The 25,757-nt window shown below is 42.3% G+C and overlaps 1 protein-coding gene across 2 annotated transcripts; it reads left to right on the top strand.

The window, feature by feature from the left end:
* The first annotated feature begins 841 nt into the window (after window positions 1-841).
* PERM1 (PPARGC1 and ESRR induced regulator, muscle 1) lies at window positions 842-25,112 on the top strand. Of its 2 annotated transcripts, XM_077458087.1 has the most exons (4): window positions 844-1,038; window positions 10,952-12,871; window positions 12,993-13,109; window positions 21,422-25,112. In XM_077458087.1, the coding sequence occupies exons 2-4, from the start codon at window positions 10,954-10,956 to the stop codon at window positions 21,520-21,522; spliced, it is 2,136 nt and encodes a 711-aa protein (XP_077314213.1). In that variant the 5' UTR covers window positions 844-1,038; window positions 10,952-10,953; the 3' UTR covers window positions 21,523-25,112. The 2 variants fall into 2 exon arrangements, with proteins under 2 accessions (XP_077314214.1, XP_077314213.1); XM_077458088.1 differs by lacking the exon at window positions 12,993-13,109 and having other exon boundaries at window positions 842-1,038.
* Window positions 25,113-25,757: the final 645 nt, after the last annotated feature.

Genomic DNA, 25,757 nt, shown 5'->3' with positions numbered 1-25,757 from the left:
GACCGCGCAATTACCAGTTAAAGCAGCGCAGTGCCAAAGTGTAAAAAGACCTCTGGTCATTTCCCAGCAAAATGGTCCGGTCTGAAAGTGGTTAATTGTCACTCTTCCTTGCAGAGAAAAGTGGTAAATCCTTCTACAATTATACAAAATATTTGCTACACAGAAAGAGTAATGCCACATACACACGACCAGGCTTTCCGACAGACTAGGTCCGACTGTCTTCCCGACGGACTTTCAGTGGAGTTCCGACAAACTTTCCGAACAAACGGACTTGCCCACACACGAACGGACTAAGTCCATTCGAAAGTCCGTTAGTTTTGAACATGATGACGTAAGACAGGACTAAAAAAGGAAGTTCAATAGCCAGTAGCCAATGCCTTCTCTTGGGTCGTATTTGGTCCGTCGGACCAGCATACAGACAAACGTTTTTCGCGATAGGAATTGAGTCCATCAGACAGATTTGAAACATGTTCTATTTCTAGGTCCATCAGATTTTTAAAACAAAAACGATCGGATAAGCCCACACACGATCAGATTGTCTGACGGACTGATTCCGTCGGACCTAGTCTGCCGGAAAGTCCGGTCGCGTGTACGCGGCATTAAAGTCATTTTTATTATACAGGAGTTATATAGCACAGAAGAGCTTTACAATGTAAAGGGAGACAGTACAGTTACAGTACAAGAGGGTTAGGAGGGCCCTCCTCATGAGAGCTTACAATCTAATAGGGAGGGGTTACCAAAATCTTATTTTTATTTTGGAAAAGACTGGACCTTTAAGTGGCTGTCCAGCCCTTGTCAGTAGCGTCACCACAGCTTATTAGTGACTTCGGTGGTTGCTATCTGTGGTCGCTATTTATAGGCGTGCATTCACAGAGAGTTTTGGTCCCGTGCTTTACTTGCACACGCTAGGCCCTATTTTCAGCACCTGAATGGACACAAGGGGCATGACAGGTACCCGTGTGCCCCACAGCACGTAGCACCCCGGGGGAACTGGAGACACTCGAAGAGGCCAACATACTATGAGGAGACGATTGTGAGGTAAGGTGCTGCAGAAAGTTCCTTCAGAAGGGGTTTATGTCCTTCTACAACATGTTTTAATGGGACCTATCTAAGTCAGGAGTCCATCGAGAGAAGCTCAGAAATCAAAACCTGGGCTTTGTATTTCTGATTCTACTGTCCATTTAATATCTATTTTTAAAAAATCAGCTAGTGATTCTGAAGTCACAATGAAAGTCAGTCTGGTCCGTATTTAGTACAGAGTATACAACGAGAACTTGTTTGTGAATTTATTACCCCTGCATCTGCGATCGCAATCTGAGATGGTTTTTTAAAGGTCGCGGATGGATTTACCCCTGGAGATGAGATGGATTTTCACTCGGGCTTGGGGCAGATTTTATATTGCTGTAGTGCTACTTTGGAGAAGCGGGGTATGGCATATTTTATGAACTAAGCTGCAATCCTGCAGTAAATCTGTCTCATATGTGTCTCATAATCTGTCTCACTTCTGCTCAACGTTGCCCTGATCTTTCTCAATGTGTATTGAGCAATCAAGAATTTCCAATCAGGTGTCACATTCCTCTAGTGGCGTTGCTAGGGGGGTGCGGGCCGCACTTGGATGACACCTGCCGGAGGGGTGACACCCGTGGGTAGCGGCACCGCTAACACCGCCCGCTGCACTGTGTCCCGCGCCGCAGCTGTGTCCCTCAGCTCAGCGGAGTGGAACGAAGCCGCCTCCCCCTCCTCTCTGTTTACATCCACAGAGGACCGCTGTGTGTGTATGATTATCTGCTGTTCTGAGGTCTGCAAGGGGGCGTGTCTGTACTGCTGGAGGTGTCTGCACTGGGGGGGGTCTGCACTGGGGGGTGTCTGTACGGGGGGTGTCTGCACTGGGAGGGTGTCTGCACAGGGGTCTGCATAGAGGGGGGTGTCTGCACTGGGGGGTATCTGCACTGGGAGGGTCTGCACTGGGGGGTCTGCACGGAGGGCACCGCTGTCTACCGCGCATGCGCACTGTAAACAACAGCGCAGGCACACTGGGTGCACCGCAAGTGAAGGCAAACATGCAGTCACTTACGGCTCCCGCGTGCATGAGCCGGAGTGACGTCATCGCTGCTCCGGCCACTCACAGCCCCGGAGTAGGGATACCCGGAAGGATGATGGGCGACTGATGCTACAGGGGACAGCGGTGACTTCGCTGGCTCCTGTGTCAGGTAAGTGACACATAATGGGCTACTATGCGATGCATAGTAGCCCATTATGCTTTACCTTTGCAGGAAAACAAAGAGGAAGTAAACCCCATCAGGGTTTACTTCCTCTTTAAAGGTAAGCTTGTACAATCAAGGGGGTATTTCACTTTTTTGGGTTATATTTTTATTCTGTATACTGTATGAAACAAGCAAGTTACTTTTTATTTTGTTGACATTCAATCACTTTTTATATAAATTTCAAGAAAATGTGTTACCTATTAGGCCCCTTTCACACATGTCTGTATTTCATCCATCCGTTTGTGGATGAAATACGGACATACATGCATTCCTATGAGATAGCGGATGTCTGCGGATGAACATCCATAGACACCCGCTATTGTCCGCCTACGCTACTGTCCGATTCTGCAGACGGAGGAAAATCCTATTTTTCTATCCCTCTGCAGAGCGGATCGGATGAACACGGACAGACGGTCCGTGCTCATCCGATCCCCATAGAGGAGAGCGGAGAGCTGACAGGGCGGTCCCTGCACAGTGTGCGGAGACCGTCCTGTCCGCCGCCGGCTCAGCAGGGACAACGGAGCGATCCCCACTGAGCGAGCGGATCATCACAGGGCGGATCATTACTGATCCGCCCCGTGTGAAAGGGGCCTTATGGTCTTTTTTACAAAGGTGAACACGTTAATACCATATCCTTATTCTCCAAAAATTATCCATATACATTCACTGCTTAATGGCCCTGTAATCTATTTTTCATGAAATTGTTGCTTACTGTGTTTTTCTGCCTCCTTGTAATGTCCCCCATGAGCTCCAGAACCTCTCCTTTTCCCCCTCATTTCTGTTTGAAATGAGCAGTACACATTTGTTTTGGTGATGTGCGCTGCTCTATGCACACTACAAACCCCATAGTCCTAGTCCATCTCAGATCTCGGGAGTGAGCACGAGAGGGTGGCTACATTCCTACGTACATTGGGACCCTGGAGAATAAACGTAGCCACTCTCTAACAGAAAGCCTGAGCACAGCACAAAAAACAAAAAAAAAGAAAGAAATGTAGAGATTTGGAGGAAGCTGACAACAATAGAAGGGACTTATTGGAGTTAAAGTGATACTAAACACACTAATGCCACGTACATACCATCAAATTGTCCTAGTCTGCCGGACCACAGTACGCCGGACAAGTCGATCGTGTGTGGGCTCCAGCGGATTTTTTTATCGTAAAGTCCGGCAGACTTAGAAAGTAGTTTTGTCCGCCGGAATTGGCTTTCAGCGGACAATCCGTTCCTCAGTGTGCTAGTCCGGCGGACTAAGAATGACGCATGCTCTGAAGCAAGTACGAGAAGGAAGCTATTGGCTAGTGGCTATTGAACTTCCTTTTTCTAGTCCCATCGTATGTGCTGTATGTCATCGCGTTAGAAATCGCCGGACTTTCGGAGCGTCCGTGTGTGGCCAAGTCCGTTCGTTATAAGGTCCGCCGGATTGTTTGCCGGATGATTTGCCGGACCAATTCCGCCAGACAATTTGATCGTGTGTACGCGGCATAATCAAACTAATCAGCTTCCAGGTTTTATTGTCATGCTGTCACATGACCCAGCTCTCCCTCAGCCTGTCTGCAGGGAAACAGTGGTAGGAGGAGCTTCTATCCCTTTGTTACTTGTCACATGTTCAAAATAATAAATATACAGCCTTTGGGATACAGAGTAAAAAAAAAATAATGATATCAATACATTTTTTAAATTGTCATAAAAACATATATTTTAAATCAAATCTTTATTATTTTTTTGGGAATAACATGGTCTGGGCAGATTTCTGCCAGTCACAGACTGTGTCACGCCCCTCCAGCCTGTGTCTTATAATAAGAGGGAGGTAAAGCCTCCATTATTTAAGATGTAATATCCCACCCCCATTGTGTTTAGCTGGTTAGGCTGCTTTCACACTGGGGCGGTATTCAGGCGTTACAGCGCTAAAAATAGCGCCTGTGTAACGCCTGAAAAAAACCGGCCCCTTTAACTCCAGTGTGAAAGCCGGAGGGCTTTCACACTGGAGCGATGCGCTGGCAGGACGGTGAAAAAAGTCCTGCCAGCCGCATCTTTGCAGCGGTGAAGGAGCGGTGTATTAACCGCTCCTATACCGCTGCTACCCATTGAAATCAATGGGACACCGCGGCAATACCGCCGGCAAAGCGCCGCTGCAGCGGCGCTTTGCGGGCGGGTTTAACCCCTTTTCGGCCGCTAGCGGGGGTTAAAACCACCCCGCTAGCGCCCGCGCACCGCCGCTAAAACGACGGTAAAGCGCCGCTAAAAATAGCGGCGCTTTACCGCCGACGCTGCTCTCGCCCCAGTGTGAAAGCAGCCTTAGTGGGCATGGAGGAGGAGGGAGGGAGTGGGCTGTCATTTACCACTGTGTACACACCTACATGTGTGACTCTATAGTCACATGGGCTGCTCAGATGTGATAGGGAGGAAATGCTCAGCATAGAAACTCACTGAAAACTGAGCATGTGCAGAGCTGCCAACACTGCTCTGCAAAATTCCTAGCTGCAGTGGGGACATGGACAGAAGGGGGAGGTCAAGAACAACAGGATTAACCAGTTTTTATGCAGAATACAGAAGACGAATCCCAGAGTGATTATGAACAGCATGTGACACAGCATTTATTGATAGTTTTTTTTAATAATGTGGGTTTAATGACATAATTATAACTTTAAGTGGATGTAAACCTGATTCATTAAATTTGACCTAGGCACATATATCTGCAGTGTTTACTTATCTCTATCCAAAGCCCTGAGTCCCGTGTCTTTCTGCTGTTTTCATTACTCTGTTATCAGCATGATATCTTCTGACAAGTTCTCTGATGCAGGAGATAAAACCAGCCTGAAATTTGTGTCGGGGTGGGTGCTATAAATAAATTAGCAGAGAGATTGTCTTGTCACAGCACAGCTCTGAAAGTATATTCGTTCCTCTGCCTATGTGGAGTGGGGGTGTGTGCCTTTTTTCCAATCAGCTGTCACACAGTGTAAGCCAAGAATCCACTCCTACAGCTGAATGAGGAAGTAAAAATTCTAACACAATGTAAGAATTCTAAAGACTATAGCAAGCTGAAGACAGCAGATATACATGTAAAATTTATGTAGGGAGTTTTGTTTAATCTCTGTGTATCATCTGAGGCTGTTCACTTCACTGGGTATAGGAGAGGGTTTACATCCAATTAAGTTTTCGTTTTGGAGAGGGTTTACATCCAATTAAGTTTTCGTTTTGGATAGAGTGGAGCGGGATTAGAACACCTGTCAGGTTCTTAAATGCAGTCTGTGCCCTCATTAGCTAGGTTCACCCTCTCTATTTGTCCTGAGATCGGGATTGTGATCGAAAGTGAAAGAAATTCCCAGAACAGGAATAGAGGGGACATCCTGCAATGGGGACATTAATTCTTGTGACAACCAGGGATTCTCTCTCTTTGAAGGGAATTCCTTTCACTTCCTGTTTTAGCTATGGGGCAGGAAGTGAAAAGAAATCTCCGCAATGTGACACAGATGACAAAAAAAACCTGACAGGGATTAAAATCTATTCTTACTCCATCCAAAATGAAAAAAAAATGCCTTTAGTTCCACTTTAAGAATTTATACTTGAGTAGTATTTTTTAACTAGATTTTAGTGTAGGGACTATTTTTGGAGTTCTATTATCACTCAGCTGTTACTGAGCACCGTTAAAGAGGAAGTAAACCCTGGTGAGTTTACTTCCTCTTTGATTCCCTGCAAAGGTAAAGCATAATGGACTACTATGCATCGCATAGTAGCAGGGCTGTCTTTAATATTGATTGGACCCTGGGCAAAATTTTTCTTGGGCCCCACCTGCCCATTCAATTTCACTCTCCACCTGCTCTGAGACATACAATAAATAGCAGCTAGACCTAAAATCAGTTTACTATATTGGATCAGGCAGCAGTTGCGATTGGTTGCCAGGGGTTACAGCATATAATTACTACTTGCTGACTGGTTGCTAGAGGTTACAGCACACATTTCGGCTCATTGATTAGTTGCTAGAGGTTACAGCAAATTATTTCTGCTTGTGAATTGGTTGCTAGAGATTACTGTACAATATTACTGCTCACTGATTGGTTGCTAGAGGTTACAGCACATCATCTCCTCAATGCAGGGGTGCATGATATACATATGCCGCCTTTATTTACATATCAATGTCGCCTGCCACAGCTATTTACTTATGAATGCCACCACTATTTACATATGAATGTCTGTTATTTACATGTAAACACAGGGTCTGCAGGGGAGTCATCTGTACACAACAATAGGGCAGAGCTGGGCAGCATTAGTAGCAGCACTTCACACTGAGATATCAGGACACAGCACAGGACTAAAACTTCAAGGGACAAGGGAATTTAAACTGGGATAGTTGGCAAGTATGAGGCAGCTGCTTTGGGCCCCACAACAATGACAGGGCCCAGGGCAGCTGCCCCTTTTGCCCTGCCTTAAAAACGGCCCTGCATAGTAGTCCATTATGTGTCACTTACCTGACACAGGAGCCAGCGAAGTCACCGCTGTCCTCTGTAGTCCGGAGCCTCCATCTTCTTGGTGGGTCTCGGTGGGTCTCGCTGCTCCGCCGCTGTCATTCGACGAAGCCACGTTGACGTCACTCCTGCGCATGCGCGCGGGAGCTGCCACTCGCGGCATATCGCCGTTGACAGTGGCGCGCTTAGTGCGCCTGCGCGCCGCTGTCTACGGCGCATGCCCTGTAGACAGCGGTGCCTGTATTTTGGCAAATATCTCCTAAACCGTGTAGGTTTAGGAGATATTTCTTGGACCTTACAGGTAAGCCTTAATCTAGGCTTACCTGTAGGTCAAAGTGGTTTGTAAGGGTTTACAACCACTTTAAGTATACTTTCTAAATTGCACGCTGTAGAATATTTGTCTATAACATTGTCTGTATGCGTTTGTGTATTTGTTGTGGTGTGAAAGAACGCTTACACCACAGATTATAGCTGGGCATATAACGGTGCATTCATGCAGGATGTGAGACACAATACCTCGGACTTTAATAATATATGAGGATAAACTTGTAAAACAGAGTTTAAGACTAAAAACACGTAAAAGGGAAAATAATCCCATGCGACAAACAACCAGATACTGGCCATGAAGGATTTGTTCCCCCTCAGCAAACCTCAAGTGTCTGGAACTGACTGTGCCTGCTGTGACTGAAAGCACAGACTGACTATTCCAAGGTCATGAAGGAGTCCTGAGAGATAGACAGGCTCATATTAACCCTTGCTGTGTATAAGAATATTAGTACATTAGGTCCTGGTAATTGGAGTATGTGCCCTGCCACATTTTTCGTACTCTGTACATTTATTTTTTCTTCAGAAATGTATTTGACAAGCAGTCATGTTGCATTCACTTGGTATTTTGGTAAAGACCTCTGAGTGACCCGACCCTGGCCTGGGCCTGATAAGATAATCCTGAGACATGACCTAATTTATATGTAAACCACACATGGAGAACCCATTTCTTCATGCAGGTGTCTGTGAAGACATTGTTCACATCTTTAACATTCCAAAAGCACAAAACCAGAAAAAAAAATTCTACGAATGGTTGTGGGTAGATACATTGAGGGTCATTCATCAAAATTATATGCACATCTATTGCAAATCAGATTGTCCTCCAGGCTACACTCACACAGGTGTATGAGTATGGATAATTTGCTGCGTTCAGTAGCAGCTAAATGCCGCCTCTGGACGCAGGAACACTGTGCAATGCTGTATACAAACCGGCCATTTAGCTGCCACCAGAACGCCGCAGAAACACCGGCCCTGAATGCACACTGGCTGCATCCAGGGTCGGTTGGAGGCTCCTTTTGCATGTAACCACTTAGACGAGTGATTAAATGCGAACAGTGGCAGCGCCCCCCATTGATTTGTATTGTACAGGGTGCTGCTGGTCACACACTTTGGGGCTGATTTACTAAAGGGAAATAGACTGCACTTTTCAAGAGCAGTTGCTCCAGAGCTTATTAACCACTTGGTTACTGGGCACTTAAACCCCCCTCCTGCCCAGACCAATTTTCAGCTTTCATCGCTGATGCACTTTGAATGACAATTGCGTGGCCATACAACACTGTACCCAAATGAAATTTTTATTATTTTTTTCCCACAAATAGAGCTCTCTTTTGGTGGTATTTAATTACAGCTGGGAGTTTTATTTTTTGCTAAACAAACAAAAAAAGATGCAAAATAAAAAAAAAAAAATAATCATGTTTAATAGTTTGTTATAAAATTTTGCAAACAGGTCATTTTTCTCCTTCATTGAAACGCGCTGATGAGGCGGCACTGGTGGGCACCAATAGGCTGCACTGGTGGGCACTGATAGGCACAGTTAAGGCGGCACTAATAGGCACCGATAAGGTGGCACCGATAGGCACAGATAAGGCAGTACTGATGGGCACAGATAAGGCGGCACTGATGGGCAAAGATGGGCACAGATAAGATGGCACTGATGGGTGGCATGGATGGGTGGCACAGATGGGTGGCACTAATGGGCACTGATAGGTACCACTGATAGATGGGACTGATGAGCACTGATAGGTGGCACTGATGGGTGTCACTGATGGGCACTGATGGGCACTGGTAGATGACACTGATGGGCACGGATATGTGGCACTGAGGGGCAGCACTGTTGAGGCAGATTGTGGGCACTGACAGGTGGCACTGATGGGTGGCACTTTTTTTCATATTTAGGTGGCACTGGCAGGGGGCAGGTGGGCACTGATGAGCTGGCCCTGATCAGGACTGAGGAGGAAAAATAGCTGATTACTGGCTCTGTTGTGTCACATGATCAGCTGTCATTGGCTGACAGCTGATCACGTGGTAAGGGGTCAGGATCGACCCCTTGCTCCGATCTCTGATCAGGCGAGTCTCATAGACTCGCTGATCACAGAGCACGCCGCGCGCACCCCTCAGGTGGCGTGCAGACCGCTCGTGCACGGGATGACGTCAATAGACGTCGTCCCAGCAAAGCAGGTCCGCGCTGTAGCCGGGCTATAGCGCGGATCTCCAGTGGTTAAATGAGCAGAAGCTCTGCTGACTTTCCATTAGCCAATCATGTGCAAGCAAAAAAGCTGTTTTTGTTTGGGGTTTTTTCATTGCACGTGATTGGGTATTCTTTGCAAAGTGATACTTTACCTCATTTATTAAGCTCTGGAGCAATTTCCCTTGCAGACTGCAACTGCAAAGTGCACAGTCTATTTGCCTTAGGGAAATCAACCCCAGTGTATTAAGGAAGCCAGCAAAATCCAATGGTTTTCATCAGTGGCTGTGCCTGGCCTTCCCCATGCACCCATGTAAATATAGTCTAATTTGACGAATACATACGTACTGTATATACAACTGTTTTTTTTTACATAATTCTGACCCCTGATCCTGCAATCCTTATGAACGGGCCATCGCTAGTAACTGGTAAATCCAATGCGTTTCAGAGGAATTGCCTCCCCCTTCCTCAGGGGTGTATTCATGATGGGAACAGGCTTGCAATCCTAGAGGTAACTGGAATAGCATTGCAGCTGAGATTGAGCATGCTAGAACATGAAGATCGAACAGCTTTTCAGGGGCCTTATTCCCAGCCACATCGCTGCCACAAAGGAAGATTTCAGCTAAACCTTGAGACAGCAGCATCACACTGCTGTTAAGTAATGTACCTTGTGCATATTTTTTCACCTATACTTAGACTTTAAGCTTGCTGCTCTGCCACTGAGGCATTCACTCTCTGGATAATGTCCTGGCTTCAATTGATGTTTCAAAAATCAAAAAAATGCATTTAGACTCTAAATCATTTGTTTGGCCCTCTCTCTGGCTCAAATACAGCAGTAAAAACTTGACAGTGCTTCTAATCCCTCACCATTGTATTCAAAACTAATAAAAATATTTTGGCTATAAATATATTTTTTTGGACCTCATGCACATGGATGCTTAGCAGCTCACTGGCACGTTTTAGCGCCTGGGGAGCAACCAGTACAGGTAAATGGTTGTAGACGACTATGCTGGGGTATATGTGCTTGGCTTCTCCCTAAATGAGAAAGTGGTTAATTCAGGGAGAGGTGCTATATTTGCATACGTGGGTTAACAACCAGAGGCTGGGAGCCTTTGTTCAGTAGGTGCTGTTCTTACGTTTGTATGCGTAGCCCCGCTTTAGGAAGCACTCTGCTGGTGATCAGAAAAACATTTGGTGAGCACCAAATCTCAGAAGGCCTTGAAGACCATTGGGCACCACTGGTGTAAACCTTTCCGGCGTCCATTCGCAACTAAACTGATCCAATAAAATAAAATCCAGATCAAGGCCTTCTATTCAATTAATTTAAACTCTGCCAAGCCAGTGGTGTAATTTTGTCAATCACTTCTAATCAAATATCTGTGTGTGTTAGAAAGCGAATAGTAAATCAGAATGATTAAGTTATTATATTTTATATAGATTGTTTAGATTTCTAACTGATAGATCATATTTTTGAATAGTTTTCTGTTGGTTTCAAAGTGTGGGATAATACCCTATGAGTTGCAACATTGATAAAAGATTGTTGATAATTCGCTAGTTTGTAATCACACGTATGGAAATCAATAAAAAATCACTATACATATGGCCACCTTAAAACTTCAGTGTCTACCAAGAACTGAATGTATATACAGTTTGACCTATTATCACTTAGCATATTTAACTTATTGCTTAGCACTTAATATATGTTTTTCTATTTGCAGCTATGGATAACTTTGAATATAGTATTCAAATCAGTGACCGTGACTGGGAGGAATTTTACTCCACGGCTGAGGAATGTGGCCTAATGCAAGTGTCTTTAGCCACAGAGGAGGAACTTTTACTGAGTGACACAGAACATGAAGATGCAATATGCTCAACAACAACTAGCAAGCCAAAGTTTATCCGGGTCAGCTTATGTCCACCAGTGGGAGACCACAGGGAACCCCAGACCATGCCAGTATCCTTGTCTCCACCAAGACATTCACCCTACAAATGGATAGGTTCAAGTGGTGATGTGTTGTCTGGCAGTGAGGATGAGGAGGAGTTTGGATCAGTCGCTAGGTTTCTGTGTCAGAAAGAGACTCTGTTGTCCAAGAAGGTGAAAACAGAACATAGAACAGGCATTCCATGTCCAAAACCCAAGGACAATTATTTAACCATAGAAAAATCACAAGACAGGGCAGTTAATGAAAGTCTTGTAGAATGTATGAGATCGGTCAGCACAAGGGTGAAACACCATAATGAAAGGGACAGAGAGGATATCCAAGCCCACAGCACAGAAAGAATGAATCCCTCTGTAATTTCTAATGAGTCAGAAAGGGGGCACCCCAATGAAAGAATTTCTGTAGCTACTAATAATCCATCTAGAACCAGTGCTCAGTTACTTTATTCAAAAGATTTGCTTGATATTTCAAAAAAGAATCAAAGTATCATGGAAAACAGCCCTACCTTATCAGAGTGTCTACCGAATGGACACATCCCTGGTATAACCAATACAACAGAGGAACCTCAAAGGTGTTATTTGCCAATTCTGACCACTTTACAAGCAAGCCCTGAAAATTATGACCAACTGACTGCTAAAAATGAAAATGATTGCTTTAAAAACACAAATTCAACACTTTATAGTATGGACAACCATGTTTCTACTAAAAACCTTTTCAAAGCCAATGTGGCACAATATGATGCCCAGGACGGTATCCCGCTCTTTACAACCAAAGCCCCTGGAGATTCCTCAGCCGTGCAGCAAAATATTCCCATAATTGAACATTTGGATTTATCCAAAACTCAGTCAAAGATACAGGAGCCAGACACCAAAGTCATTGTGAGCTCACATGAGTTGGGTTTTGACCAGTATAGACTTCCCAGAGCTGAGGGTACAAATCCTGTGTGCAGCCTGGTACCTACTACAATTAGTGGGCATACTGTGTTCAGCAGGAGCCTATCAACACAACACCAGTCACCATCATATAGAAACACAGCCCTTACACTTCCTGAAATGTATGACTTTTTCTTTGATGATGTTTCAGAATCTGGAATTGACCAGTATAGACTTCCCAGAGCTGAGGGTACAAATCCTGTGTGCAGCCTGGTACCTACTACAATTAGTGGGCACACTGTGTTCAGTAGGAGCCTATCAACACAACGCCAGTCACCATCATATAGAAACACAGCCCTTACACTTCCTGAAATGTATGACTTTTTCTTTGATGATGTTTCAGAATCTGGAATTGTTGAGACTGGAACAAATATGGCAAGTCAAGAAGCAATACGAGAAGCAGTCGTATACACACCAGATATGTATGAATATTTCTTTGTTGAAGAGGATGAACATACAATAAAATCTAAAGACCATAAACCAGAAGAATCAAATGTTAATGTAGATGAACCTTCATCACCTACAGTTGTTGCCACTTGGCCTGAAGCCTGTGAGTTTTTTTTTGCTGATGGACCTCAGCATCAGGACAGGGAAGGCATCTTATTCAGTATACCGCCTGCCCCAAGGCCCCCCAGCATTTTCCAGTCTATTGTTCCTGAAAGACTACAAGAATTTACAGCCAGAGATAGTTTTCATGGCAGAGGTGGAACATTCATTCCTCATTTGAACCGTGAGACGTCTGAAGAGACAAATGAACCAACAGCAGGTACGAGCAATGATGTAACTGCTAATTAATCCTATGATCATATTAACACAATAACACTTCTATAGTAAAATCAGCTTTGTTAATGCTGTCAGGCTTTACTTACACACATGTCTGTTTGCAGGCTCTCTTGTTCCATATTTATCCCCCAGCCGGAGTGACGCATGCTTGATGTTTCTAGCTCTTGCATCTTGGGCTGTAAAATCTTCAGACTTGCAGTCTTCAGATGGATGGAAAACAGGTGTGTTCAGAGTACATTTATTAATTTCATTTATATTGATTCCTCATCAAGTGGAACCTTTGCCACCTATATATATATATATATATATATATATATATATATATATATATATATATATATAAAACGATGGAGAATAAGCCACATAAAGGAGGAAGAAGTAACTGTCAGACACTTGTTAACATTAAGTTAAACTTTTATTGTGAAGTGATATATATTAGCGCAGACTGCCTGGCTTCATTCTTGTGAGAAGGCAATAAAGCAGTAGGTGGCTGGATAAATAGGTACTAATGGCGCTGAAAGGCTGCTGTTAGCAATAATGCAAGTAGCCAACATATGGTTCTCAACCCACTGCTTTATCATAGTGGACACAAACACTAATTTATGAAGGTTGCTTTTCTACACTTTCTACAACTATTGCAACTTAATTTTTAAAATAGCATTCCAGCAAAAAAGTATGGTCTATGGAGTCTGTCATATACATGGTTCAATATTCCTCCTATAAAAAAAAAAATTGTAACAGTACTGATGTAAATGTACGAAAAGGTGTCTAACAAAATTTCTGCTTTCTCAGTCACTTCCCCACTCCAAGCTTGCTAATTGGACAATAAAGGAGCAGCAGCACATTGATGACATCATCTCTGCGCTTTTCCTTCCTGTTGTCAAGATTCTACTGCTTTATTTTCAGCACTGTGCAGTACAGTAGAGCCTAATTTACACTGCTGCCCTGTCATTTCTTATTCTGGGGTGCAAGGGATGATAAGATATTAAGATAAAGACAGATTTCAGGTACTTATATTATCCGCATTTAAAACACAATTCATGATGTTATAAATAATTCATGAAAATATATGGAATTATGCTAATTAAACGAATTATAATAAATCAATTTAGAATAAAAATAACAAAACAGTCCACAGGTGTTGTGATGATATATCTTAAAAACTCCTGGTGCCGATCTTCACCATCCACCACCTTTTAGTGATCTTATACATCAGTGCCTCCACCAACAGCTGAAAAACTTGCTTACCAACTCATGGTGCACCCCTCATTACTGAAAGGAAATAGTAGGTATTCTGGATGACAACCCTTCTTGTAGGTACACCAACAGAGCCCTCAGATATCTGAAACACTTTATGAACAAGAGGTAAGTTGTATATTCATAAAATGTCTGAGTTTATTGAGCACAAAAGTAGCTTATATTCAGTATAGAACAAAGGAGGGGGAGTGGTTAGTTTAATGCATACGTATCTAGGGTTATACAGGTTTGTTACCTGATATATATCTATCAGGGATTAGATAGGACATCTGGTCGTTAGTCACATATCTTAGCTGATTGCCTAAGGCTAAACAGGATATACATTCCGAGAACAGGTTTGACCGCAGTGAGCAAATAAAGGGGGGGCAGGGTGTTGTTCAAACATTCTTAAAGTTTTGAACTTACACAATAAGGGAATTCATACAAAATGGCGTGGGTATACAAAATGGAGTCATGATGGTTCATTCATATTATTACAAAAGGCACAGTTCATTTATTAAATTACAAAACACAAGGGGCTTTTGACATGATCCTTCAATTATAAGGGGTCGTTTGCCCTTGTGGCTTAAATCCAGCCAAGGCCTTCTCTCTGACGTCACCAGTCCCACATGTGTCCTAGAAGAACGGGTTTGTTTGTGTGGTGGCCGACACACCAAACTTAAGGCACATTTAATCAGCGGATACTGTAAGTACAATATTTTATATTCTAATACATTTTAAAGTGGTTGTAAACCCTTACAACACACTTTGACCTACAGGTAAGCCTAGATTAAGGCTTTCCTGTAGGTCCAATAAATATCTCCTAAACCTACACGGTTTAGGAGATATTTGCCGAAAGACAGGCACCGCTGGCGGCTCCCGTGCGCATGCGCGGGAGTGACGTCATCGTGGCTTCGCCGAATGACAGCGGCAGAGCAGCGAGACCCACCGAGAAGATGGATGCGCCGGACTACAGGGGACATCGGTGACTTCGCTGGCTCCTGTTTCAGGTAAGTGACACATAATGGACTACTATGCGATGCATAGTAGTCCATTATGCTTTACCTTTGCAGGGAATGAAAGAGGAAGTAAACCCATCAGGATTTAAAAGGATTTTACATTGTGGAGCATTCAGTTTTTTTTGGAGATATTCTTACATATAACAGGGTGCCAAGGGGTGATCCAATGTAGGAGAGTTACCGGATCCAGAGAAAGGCCTTGGCTGGGTTTAGGCCACAAGTGCAAACGACCCCTTGTAGTGAGGCGTCCACAGGAGCTGGTAAGCAAGTTTTTCAGCTGTTGGTGGAGGCACTGATGTATAAGATCATTAAAAAGGTGGTAGATGGTGAAGATTGGCACCAGGAGTTTTTAAGATACATCATCACAACACCTGTGGACTGTTTTGTTATTTTTATTCTGAGTTGATTTATTATAATTTGTTTGATTAGCACAATTCAATATACTCTTAGGCCCCTTTCACACTGATGTCCCGTTCAGATCCGCCTGTCAGTTTTTCAGGCGGACCTGAACGGGTGCTCCATAGAGCTCTATGGAGCGTCGGATGTCAGCGGTGACATGTCCGCTGACATCCGACCCGCTCCGATCCGAAAAAGTGTGACGGAGGAAAAAGCTATTTTTCCTTCCGTCTGCGGATCGGATCGGGTGACGACGGGCACTGCGGTCCGTCGTCATCCGATCTCCCATAGGGGAGAGCGGCGCTGTGACAGGTCCGTCCCTGCGCAGTGTGCAGAGACAGACCTGTCATCTTCCTGCTCAGCGGGGATCGGCGGAGTGATCCCCGCTGAGCAAACGGATATCCACGGGGCGGATCAGAACTGATCCGCCCCGTGTGAAAGGACCCTTAGGTTTGTGTACTGTGTATCTGTCTCACAGGAAATTTGCTGCTTATACTTTTCTGTTTACGAGGTTCTTTAATAGCGCAGTTTTTTCACTTCTTTACAAATAATTCATACCCAGATCAAAGGGTGTCCTTTTAAATGTGTACATCTTAAAGTGTGCATATGGCCAGTACTTTTTTCTTAGTTTTGGATATTGTAGGGAAGGTTCTGAACCATAAAATGACAGAAATGGGAGCATGCACCAGCCTATTGCCTCAGACACCACATTAATAAATGTAATAAAAATACTCAAAAAAGTATTATAATCACAGACGTAACCACCATATCCCATATACAAGGCCTCTTCACATTTATATCATCTGGATAACCAATAGTAAGGCCTGTTCCGCAAACTGTAACAAAATGCAGTATATACAAGTGGGTTGACAAATTTTGAGGGAGAAGAGGTCTCCCTATTGGTTATTGAGATGATAGCAATGAGAAGAAATATGATTGTTACACACCTGTGATTTTAATACTTTTGAAAGTATTTTTATGAATGTTAAGAATGAAGTGGTGTTTGTGGTATTGCACTCTCTTGTTACTGTCATTTTACATAGTTACATAGTTAGTCAGGTTGAAAAAAAGACACAAGTCCATCAAGTTCAACCAAAAAAAAAAAAAAAGTAATGAAAAAATAGTAATGAAGATCCCCCAATCTGATAAGAGCTGCCAAGCAGTGAATGATCCCTTGATATCCTAAGAATTGGATCTGTGTACAAGAAGTTTCCAGCCAAGAATCTTTCCTACATCGCAAAGCACTTGAGTACTGGCAGTGTGTTAATTTTATACAAGGGTTAGAACCCTATCAAGTTTTTATTAATGTGTTTCTGATGGAGAGATTCAATCTATTATTCTTGATGACTATTGTCACTGGAACAGAAAGTGAAGAACAATCCAAAATTGGACATTTGTTCTGGTGGCAGCTGTATAGGAGGCAATTTTCCTTTATTCTAGAGAAATTTTCTCTCACTTCCTTTTGCAACATCAGGTCAGGAAGTAAAAAGAAATCCGCCAATGAGACACAGGCAGCAAACATTTTTTCTGATGCAAGATTTAACGCTTCCCTAAATGATTCAAATTGAAAGAGAAATAGTTTGGTTAAAATACACTTTAAGCTTTTTTTTCCAGATGCATTTTAGCATGTGTTGGTTCATATGCATTTTAGCTTGTTGCTGGTATTTTTTGATTATGGATTATGATGTGAAATGAGAATGCTGTGCTATTAAACAGCATTCCTATGAGCATTTTACATGGTAGTACTTTCTGCTGGATTTCGTGTATTATATACTTTACATTTGATTTAATTCCCAATTTTGGTCATTATTCCTATCAAGCTAAACTGCAATCAGACATAAAAGATACAAAAACTTTGTATTCATTAATACATCATTGAATTTATTTTGCATGTAGTGTAAGTACCTGAGTATTATCTAGTATCAGGCTCTTGCAATCCCAAAGTACAGCAGTGCTCAGACATGGAAAAGAAGCAAGTAGTCAAGAAGGAGCAAGTATTTTGTGCTGCAGTGCTCATGTGCTAGCAAGAAACATGTTCATATGAGTAGAGAGCACAGTTACAGAGGGATAAGCTCATCAGTCTGCTGATCCTTCGTTCACTGTCCAGTCACAGCTAGGTGTAGAGATAAGTGTTATTTCAAGTGGAACTAAACTGCAGAAACAATTTGGGCCCCCCAGGAGCTTTTGGCATAATGTGCAAGTATGTGTGATGATTGGGGTGATGGGAAGTATGTGTATTTACTGGGATAATGTACAGTGGGGACAAAAAAACAATTTGATCACCTGCAGATTTTGATGGTTTGCCCACTAACAAAGAAAATAAGAGTCTATTCTTTTTTATTATAGGTGTATTTTAAATGATAGAGAAAGAATATCAACCAAAATTTCCAGAAAAAAACACGATACAAATGTTAGAAATTGAGTTTCAGTTCAGTGAGTAAAATAAGTATTTGATCGCCAAGCAAAACATGACTTAGTAGTTGATGGAGAAACCCTTGTTGGCAAGCACAGAGTTAAGACGTTTCTTGTAGTTGGTGAACAGGTTTGAACACATCTCAGGAGGGATTTTGGTCCACTCTTCTTTACATATCTTCTCTAAATCCTTAGGGTTTCTTGGCTGTCTCCTGACAACTCGAAGTTTCAGCTCCCTCCCAAAATTTTCTACAGGATTAAGGTCTGGAGACTGACTAGACCATTCCATAACCTTAATGTGCTTCTTCTTGAGCCATTCCTTTGTTGTCTTTCCAGTATGTTTTGGGTCATTGTCATGCTGAAAGACCCATCCATGACCCATCTTCAGTGTTTTGGCTGAGTGAAGAAGGTTCTGATCCAAGATTTTACAATACATGCCCCATCCATTGGCCCTTCAATGCTTCAAAGTCGGTCTGTATTGTTAGCAGAGAAACAGTACCAAAGCATAATGTTTCCACCTCCGTGCTTCACTGTAGGGATGGTGTTCTTAAGGTCATAGTCAGTATTTTTCTTCCTCCAAACACGGCGAGTCCCCCTCCTCAAGAAAGCACATGTATAGTCATGCCAATGAACATCTAAATGATTTCAAGAAGGACTGAGAAAAAGTCCTGTGGGCAGATAAGACCAAAATTTTGCAATTTGGCATTAACTTGACTTGGCATGTTTGGAGGAAGAAAAATGCTGACTGTGACCATGAGAACACTATCTCTACAGTCAAATGGGGGGTTGGAAACATTATGCTTTGGGGCTGTTTCTCTGCTAAAGGTACAGGCAGACTTTGCCATACTGAGGGGCCAATGGACAGGGCCATATTTTGTAAAATCTTGGATGAGAACCTTCTTTCCTCAGCCAGAACACTGATGTTGGTTCATGGATGGGTTTTCCAGTATGACAATGACCCAAACATACAACAAGAAGAAGCACATTAAGGTCACGGAGTGGCCTAGTCAGTCTCCAGACCTTAATCCTATAGAAAATTTATGAAGGGAGCTGAAACTTCGAGTTGTCAAGAGACAGCCAAGAAACGCTAAGGATTTAGAGAAGATCCGTAAAGAAGAGTGGACCAAAATCCCTCCTGAGATGTGTGCAAACCTGGTCACCAACTACAAGAAACCTCTGACCTCTGTGCTTGCCAACAAGGGTTTCTCCACCAAGTACTAAGTCATGTTTTGCTTGGAAATCAAATACCGGTACTTATTTTACTCACTGAACTGCAGTTTAATTTATAACATTTGTTGTGTGTGTTTTTTCTGGATTTTTGGTTAATATTCAGTCTCTGTTATTTAAAATACACGCATAATAAAAAATACAGACCCTTCATTTCTTTGTAAGTGGGAAAACTTACAAAATCTGCAGGATATCATAGTTATATAGTTACATTGTTAGGTTGAAAAAAGACACAAGTCCATCCAGTTCAACCATCAAAAATAAATAAATAAATAAAATAAAAACTATCGTACAATCCAGTATACCCAATTCTATACCCCCAGTTGATCCGGAAGAAGGCAAAAAACCCCAGCAAAGCATGCTCCAATTTGCTATAGCAGGGGAAAAAATTCCTTCCAGATCCCCTAAGAGCAATCGGATTTTCCCTGGATCAACTTTACCTATAAATGTTAGTACCCAGTTATATTATGTACATTTAGGAAATAATCCAGGCCTTTCTTGAAGCAATCCACTGAGCTGGCCAAAACCACCTCTGCAGGGAGTCTATTCCACATTTTCACAGCTCTTACTGCGAAGAAACCTTTCCATATTTGAAGATGAAATCTCTTTTCCTCTAGACGTAAAGAATGCCCCCGTGTCCTCTGTGTTGACCGTAAAGAGAATAACTCAATACCAAGTTCACTATATGGACCCCTTATATATTTAAACATGTTAATCATATCTACCCTTATTCTACTCTTCTCAAGAGTGAATAAATTCAGTTCCTCTAATCTTTCCTCATAGCTGAGCTCCTCCATGCCTCTTATCAGTTTAGTTGCCCTTCTCTGCACTTTCTCAAGGGCCCCGATATCCTTTTTGAGAACTGGTGCCCAAAACTGAACTGCATATTCCAGCTGAGATCTTACTAATCATTTGAACAGGGGCAAAATTATCTCTCTCTCTGGAGTCCATACCTCTCTTAATGCAAGAAAGGACTTTGGTCACTTTGGAAACTGCAGCTTGGCATTGCATGTTATTATTGAGCTTTTGATCTATCAAAACCCCCAGATCCTTCTCCACTATGGATTCCCCCAGTTGTAATCCCCCTAGCATGTATGATGCATGCATATTCTTAGCCCCCAAGTGCATCACTTTACATTTCTCAACATTAAACCTCATCTGCCACATAGTCACCCAGTTAGACAGAGCATTGAGGTCGGCTTGTAAATTGGAGACATCCTGTAAGGACGTTATTCCACTGCATAGCTTGGTGTCATCTGCAAAGACAGATAATTATTTTCCCCACTGTAACTTTCTTCATCCAGGAACAACATCCTGCAAAGACTGTACACTGAGCTGTGCATGCCCTTTATGGCAGAAGAGATATACAGGGGGGATTTATCAAAACTGGATCATGCAGAATCTGGAGCAGCTGTGCATGACAACCAATCAGCTTCTATCTTCAGCTTGTTCAGCCAAGCTTTGAAAATGAAAAATAGACGCTAATTGGTTGCCATGCACATCTGCTCCTTATTCTGGATGCTCCCATTTTCAGAGAATTTATTTTGTCATAAAATGTCATAACATTTTTGCAAAATTGAGTACCTCTTTACTTGCAGAAGAGAAAAATCTTGTCTTCTCCCATTCCCATTAGGGCTGTGCTGTGTGACAGAGCTGTGTAAATCTCAGTACAGAAGGGACATAAATATAAATCCTTTCTCAGATTGAAGAATTCCCTTACCGTATATGCATTTTCATTTTGTGTTTAGCTATTTGCCTGGAATTCAGATTTCATTGACATTAATATAAAAAGTACGACGTGGCGTGTGAAGTGGTGCAAGACTGAGGCCAAGTTACACGTGTTAACCACATAGACGGGATAGGGTTGTGTGGGATTTTTCTACGTAATATATAAAGTGTACCTGAGTTCAATTAAGCATCCCATTTACCAATTTAATTAGTTCTGAGGTGTTGTTTGCAAAGGATGAAGTTTGGAGGTCAGCGCCGCTTGATGTGAAGATCCACTGGAAGACATTTTACAGCTCATGCTTTAGATAAAGGTTTTAAATCAGGTTTGTTTGTTGAGTATAAGATTTCATATCTACTGTACTTTTAAACCTCAAATGAATGTAAAATATATATGTAGTTTAGATCACTCAATCTAATATGTAATAACTGGAAAAATATACATTCTTTTTACAATGTGTTATATGACTCAACATGTAATATTCTTACATCCCTCTTTTAATGTTTCTGTTTTCTAGCTCTAGTTGCAAACATTGGCGCTGTCTCTGCCATTCGCTACTTACGAAGGCGCAGGAGAACCTGGCAGGGGCCGACATTGGAGCCTTTGGAAGAGATTTAAATGTCCAACCAACAAGGTGGACTGTAGATAACAGAAATTGACAGGGTTGCACTGGAATTACAGCAATTTGGATACAAAGGCCTCTAGTCTGCATGCAGATTTCTCTGTAGCTCATAGATTTTTCCTTTTTATTACTGAAAATAATATTAGGTCAATAAGGTAAACTCGCTGCTTCAGTATTGAATGTTTCCATAAATTGGACAATTTTATTTCCCCTATACCTGGTGGACAATGCTGTTAATGAACAAGTATATCAGAGAAACTTGGCATGAGCTAATTAGTTATGAACACATTCCTGGGATCTTCAAACCATGTGAAGTGTATTGGCAAGTAATGGTATGTTGTATTGTAGGGTGCTGATATGTTAGGTCTAGTTCACAGCAGAGGCTGAAAATCCACAGGTCCTCCATCTAAGACAGGGGTGCCCAAGCTTTTCAAGAGCGAGGGCCACCTAAGCGACTTGGTAACCGGTCGCGGGCCACAATGAGCGGAGCGGGTGCATGGCAGCCCACTCTACTCTATAGAGCCCACTCTATTTTTTTTTCTTTTTGCGGATCGGATTGGAGGTAGGCGTTTGTAAACAGACACAAGTCCATTTACATCTTCTACTTTTTATAGGTGAATGGAGGGTCCAGTTGGGTCGGACTGACCGTGTGAAAGGGGCCTATGGCTCAGTGCAGGTAACGCAAAGGTGCATTGCTCTGCACCTACAGATCAGTTTGAAAGCAGCCACTGCAGAACAGATATGCCCATATATAAACTGTGATTTTAGTGATAAACTTACTATTAAGAACAGTATTCTATTACAACACAGAGCAGGAGGTCACGGGCCGCATCAGAGGGCTCTGTGGACCACATGTGGCCCCTGGGCCACTGGTTGGGCACCCCTGATCTAAGACTTGCTTATTGTTTTAGAGTATTAAAGGGATAGAAACTCAAAAAGGTTGATATTTTCCTGTTGGATCCCTCTGCCCTTATTCCTGTACTAGATACCAGACATTCTTCCTGTAGACAGTGGAACACTCAGCTTTGTTACCAAGTCGGGGGGTAGCTTTTAGAATCTCCAGGCCTCCTGTCCTGGTAACAACTGTAAATGGTGGGATTTATCCCCATTTTCTGTCCCAATGCCTACATTACCCTAAAACTTTGTTTGTGCCCCTTTCAGATTTGGTTTTCTTCAAAACTTTTTTTTTAATGGGTAACAATATTACATCATATACCATATTGCAGGAAAAAGGCGCACAAATAAAGTTAAGTTTAGATAGCAGCATATTGGGCGCTATTAAGAGGACTTGTTTGAGTGATTTTGTTAACATTACGTACCAATCATATAGTAAAAGTTCGTTTATTGGGTACAGTGTAGCATAATGTTATATAGTACGGTAGCAGCCAACCTAGAATTGTCTGCTAGATTATAGTTCCAAGAGAACTGTAAATGGAAAACCTACCATTTAAATGTAATGACAAGGGTTCATGTTTGTGGTTTTTTTTATTTCCCCTTTAAAATGTATATCTTTGCCAGCTTTAGGGGGATTCACTACTCTATTTGTACTGGTGTCACCGAGGCAGAAAGTGATGGGAAATCCAAATTTTGTTGTCACCAGAACAATGGGTGATGATGGGAAATCTTCCAAAGGGGATATCTGTTAACGTTAACTTTGAGAGATTTCTTCTCACTCCTTGTTGCGTCCTGAAGAATACAAAGTCCATGGCAATTCCCCCAATGGTACGCAGACAGCAAAGAGGGTTTTAATCCTTCCCTAATATATCCAATACCAAATGAAAGAGGTTTGGCTTCATTTCACGTGAAGCAGATGAAGGGGTTAACTTCGAAAAATACTAGTTATCATCTACTTGTTTAATCATCTAGGCCATCTAGGCCAGTGATGGCGAACCTTGGCACCCCAGATGTTTTGGAACTACATTTCCCATGATGCTCAACTACACTGCAGAGTGCATGGGCATCGTGGGAAATGTAGTTCCAAAACATCTGGGGTGCCAAGGTTTGCCATCACTGATCTAGGCTTTCTCAAACTTTTTTGCCCTGAGGAACCCTTGAAATAATTTTTGCACCTCATAAAACCCCTGCTACAAATTATATCATCTGCAGCTCATAGCACATTAGCATAATCAGTTAGATGTTGTAGATATAATAAATAAAACATATATATATTGTGGCATTCCTAGAGTATTTGACTTACAAGTTGGTTCATTGTAGGCATCCTTGCATTGGTGGCCAGAAGGATTGACATTGATGGTCATTGTGAAAATGCCAACCCTTAAGCTGGCCATAGATGGATCTTATCTTTTCCAACATCCAGCCCTGCAGCCAATTGACTACAGGTATTGATCAAATATAAACTTTCCAAAATTCCTGTTTGAGAAAAGCTGATCATTAAATCGACTTCTCTCAAGCTGAAATGCCCATTCATCGATGGTCAGCTAAAAAAAGATTCTTTGTTTCACTTGTTACTTATCTTATCTGTTACTTATATAGGAGTAGAAGATCCACTGGCTCTGCCTAGTGATGGTTGGTTTATAACTATGCAGACATTACAAGTCAATACACCATGGAACCCCTAGCAATCTCTGGAGGAACCCTAGTTGAGAAAAGTTGATCTAGAAACTCTTTTTGGTTATGGTTGGTGTGTCTATGACAGTGATGACGACCCTTGGCACCCCAGATGTTTTGGAACTACATTTCCCATGATGCTCATGCACTCTGCAGTGTATTTGAGCATTATGGGAAATGTAGTTCCAAAACATCTGGGGTGCCAAGGTTCGCCATCACTGGTCTATGACATACTGATTCAAATTTGAATTGTTACTGAAGCCTGATTTCCTCTGACATCATGGCTAAGCTGTGTCAACTCCCATACCAGTGTCTAATGAAACGGCCTCACTGACCAACCAATCTAGGCACTTTCCATGCATAGAGAGATGGTGGTAGATGGAGTTTAGCTCCCTCAAGTCAGAGAAAGTCAGGCCGGAAAAACAAAAGTGAAAAACTACACCAGAGAAGGGCACAGAAGGCCTTTTAAAACCTTGAAAGGTAATGATGGACATATTGTGATGACTGCTTCAAAGCAAGATGTTTAATTTCAGAATTTTAAAATGGTATAAAATTTACTTTAAGCTTCACTATCAAAGGTCAGCAAGTAATAGTAAAGCTAAGCCTGTTCTAAATCGAAATAATAGCAAAGTTTAACATAAAAAAGAAATAAGTATAAAAGCAAAGCATATGCTTTTGTACATGCAGTTTGGAGAATTTTAGATGGCTATTTACCGGTAGGTGTACTTCTCTCTTCATAGCCATTCTGTGTTGTATGTATGGCTATTTTAGTACACAATTTTGCTCAGCTCTAGTCTGACAGTGTTACCATGTCCACATAAGTGTTTAGCACTATTACAGGACAATATTACGGGATTCACCGACCTTATGGATGGAATGAGTACATATTTTTCGTGAAGAGACACCTGGAAGTCCTAGTAAAAATCAGAGGGGAACAGAAGAAAGTTTTGTGTTTTGATTGTGATGCCACCAGTGTTGCTACGATACACAATAAATTGTGTCTAGTTTACTTCCCCGAGCTTGTGACTAGCCATTATGTTGTTGTGTCTGTTCTCATGCCATAATTCTTTACTCTTATGGAATAGCAATGTGTTTGTACCTGGAGTCATAAATCAGACAGGAGCTCTGCCTTGTGGTGGGGAAACAGATGTAAGGAATCCAGTACAAAGCAAAATTGTGTCCTTGCATCACCAGAACTGTGACCTTCATATCATGGTTATTTCCTGATGGGTTGTGACTTAGAGAACTCCTGAGACAGGGAGGGTAATAAAATACTAGCTGACTACCAAAGAATATTCATTTATTTAGGGGTTAGGAGTGCACACAGCTTGGATTTCCAGCTGTTACTGAACTGTTTACTGTATTGTGTCATGTTTAGTATATAAATTAAAATGTATGTAATTTCTAGTATATATGCATTAGTGCAGGGGGAGGCAACCTGTGGCCCTTCAGCTGTTGTGGAACTACATTTCCCATTAGGCATTGCAAGGCTGGCAGTTACAATTACTCCCAGAGGCATGATGGGACTTGTAGTTCTGCAATAGCTGGAGGGCCCCAGGTTGCCTACCCCTGCATTAGTGAAATATGTAAGACAAACAGGCAATGTGTTGCAGCAATGGCTCAAATATAACATCCAGTAATGACAGACATACCAGGGTTGACA

This window comes from Lithobates pipiens, unplaced genomic scaffold, assembly GCF_037356315.1.
Source record: "Lithobates pipiens isolate NorthernLeopardFrog02 unplaced genomic scaffold, aLitPip1_a1.2 Scaffold_27, whole genome shotgun sequence".
In the NCBI taxonomy this organism is placed as follows: Eukaryota; Metazoa; Chordata; class Amphibia; order Anura; family Ranidae; genus Lithobates; species Lithobates pipiens.
Note: the sequence above shows the minus strand (reverse complement) of the source record. Positions and strands in the feature narration are given on the sequence as shown.

Excerpts from the sequence above, each read along its gene's own strand:
- PERM1 (XM_077458087.1), top strand. The coding sequence starts at position 10,954 with ATGGATAACTTTGAATATAGTATTCAAATCAGTGACCGTGACTGGGAG. Across the intron at positions 12,872-12,992 it reads GACAAATGAACCAACAGCAG|GCTCTCTTGTTCCATATTTA; the intron begins GTACGAGCAATG and ends GTCTGTTTGCAG. Across the intron at positions 13,110-21,421 it reads TTCAGATGGATGGAAAACAG|CTCTAGTTGCAAACATTGGC; the intron begins GTGTGTTCAGAG and ends TCTGTTTTCTAG.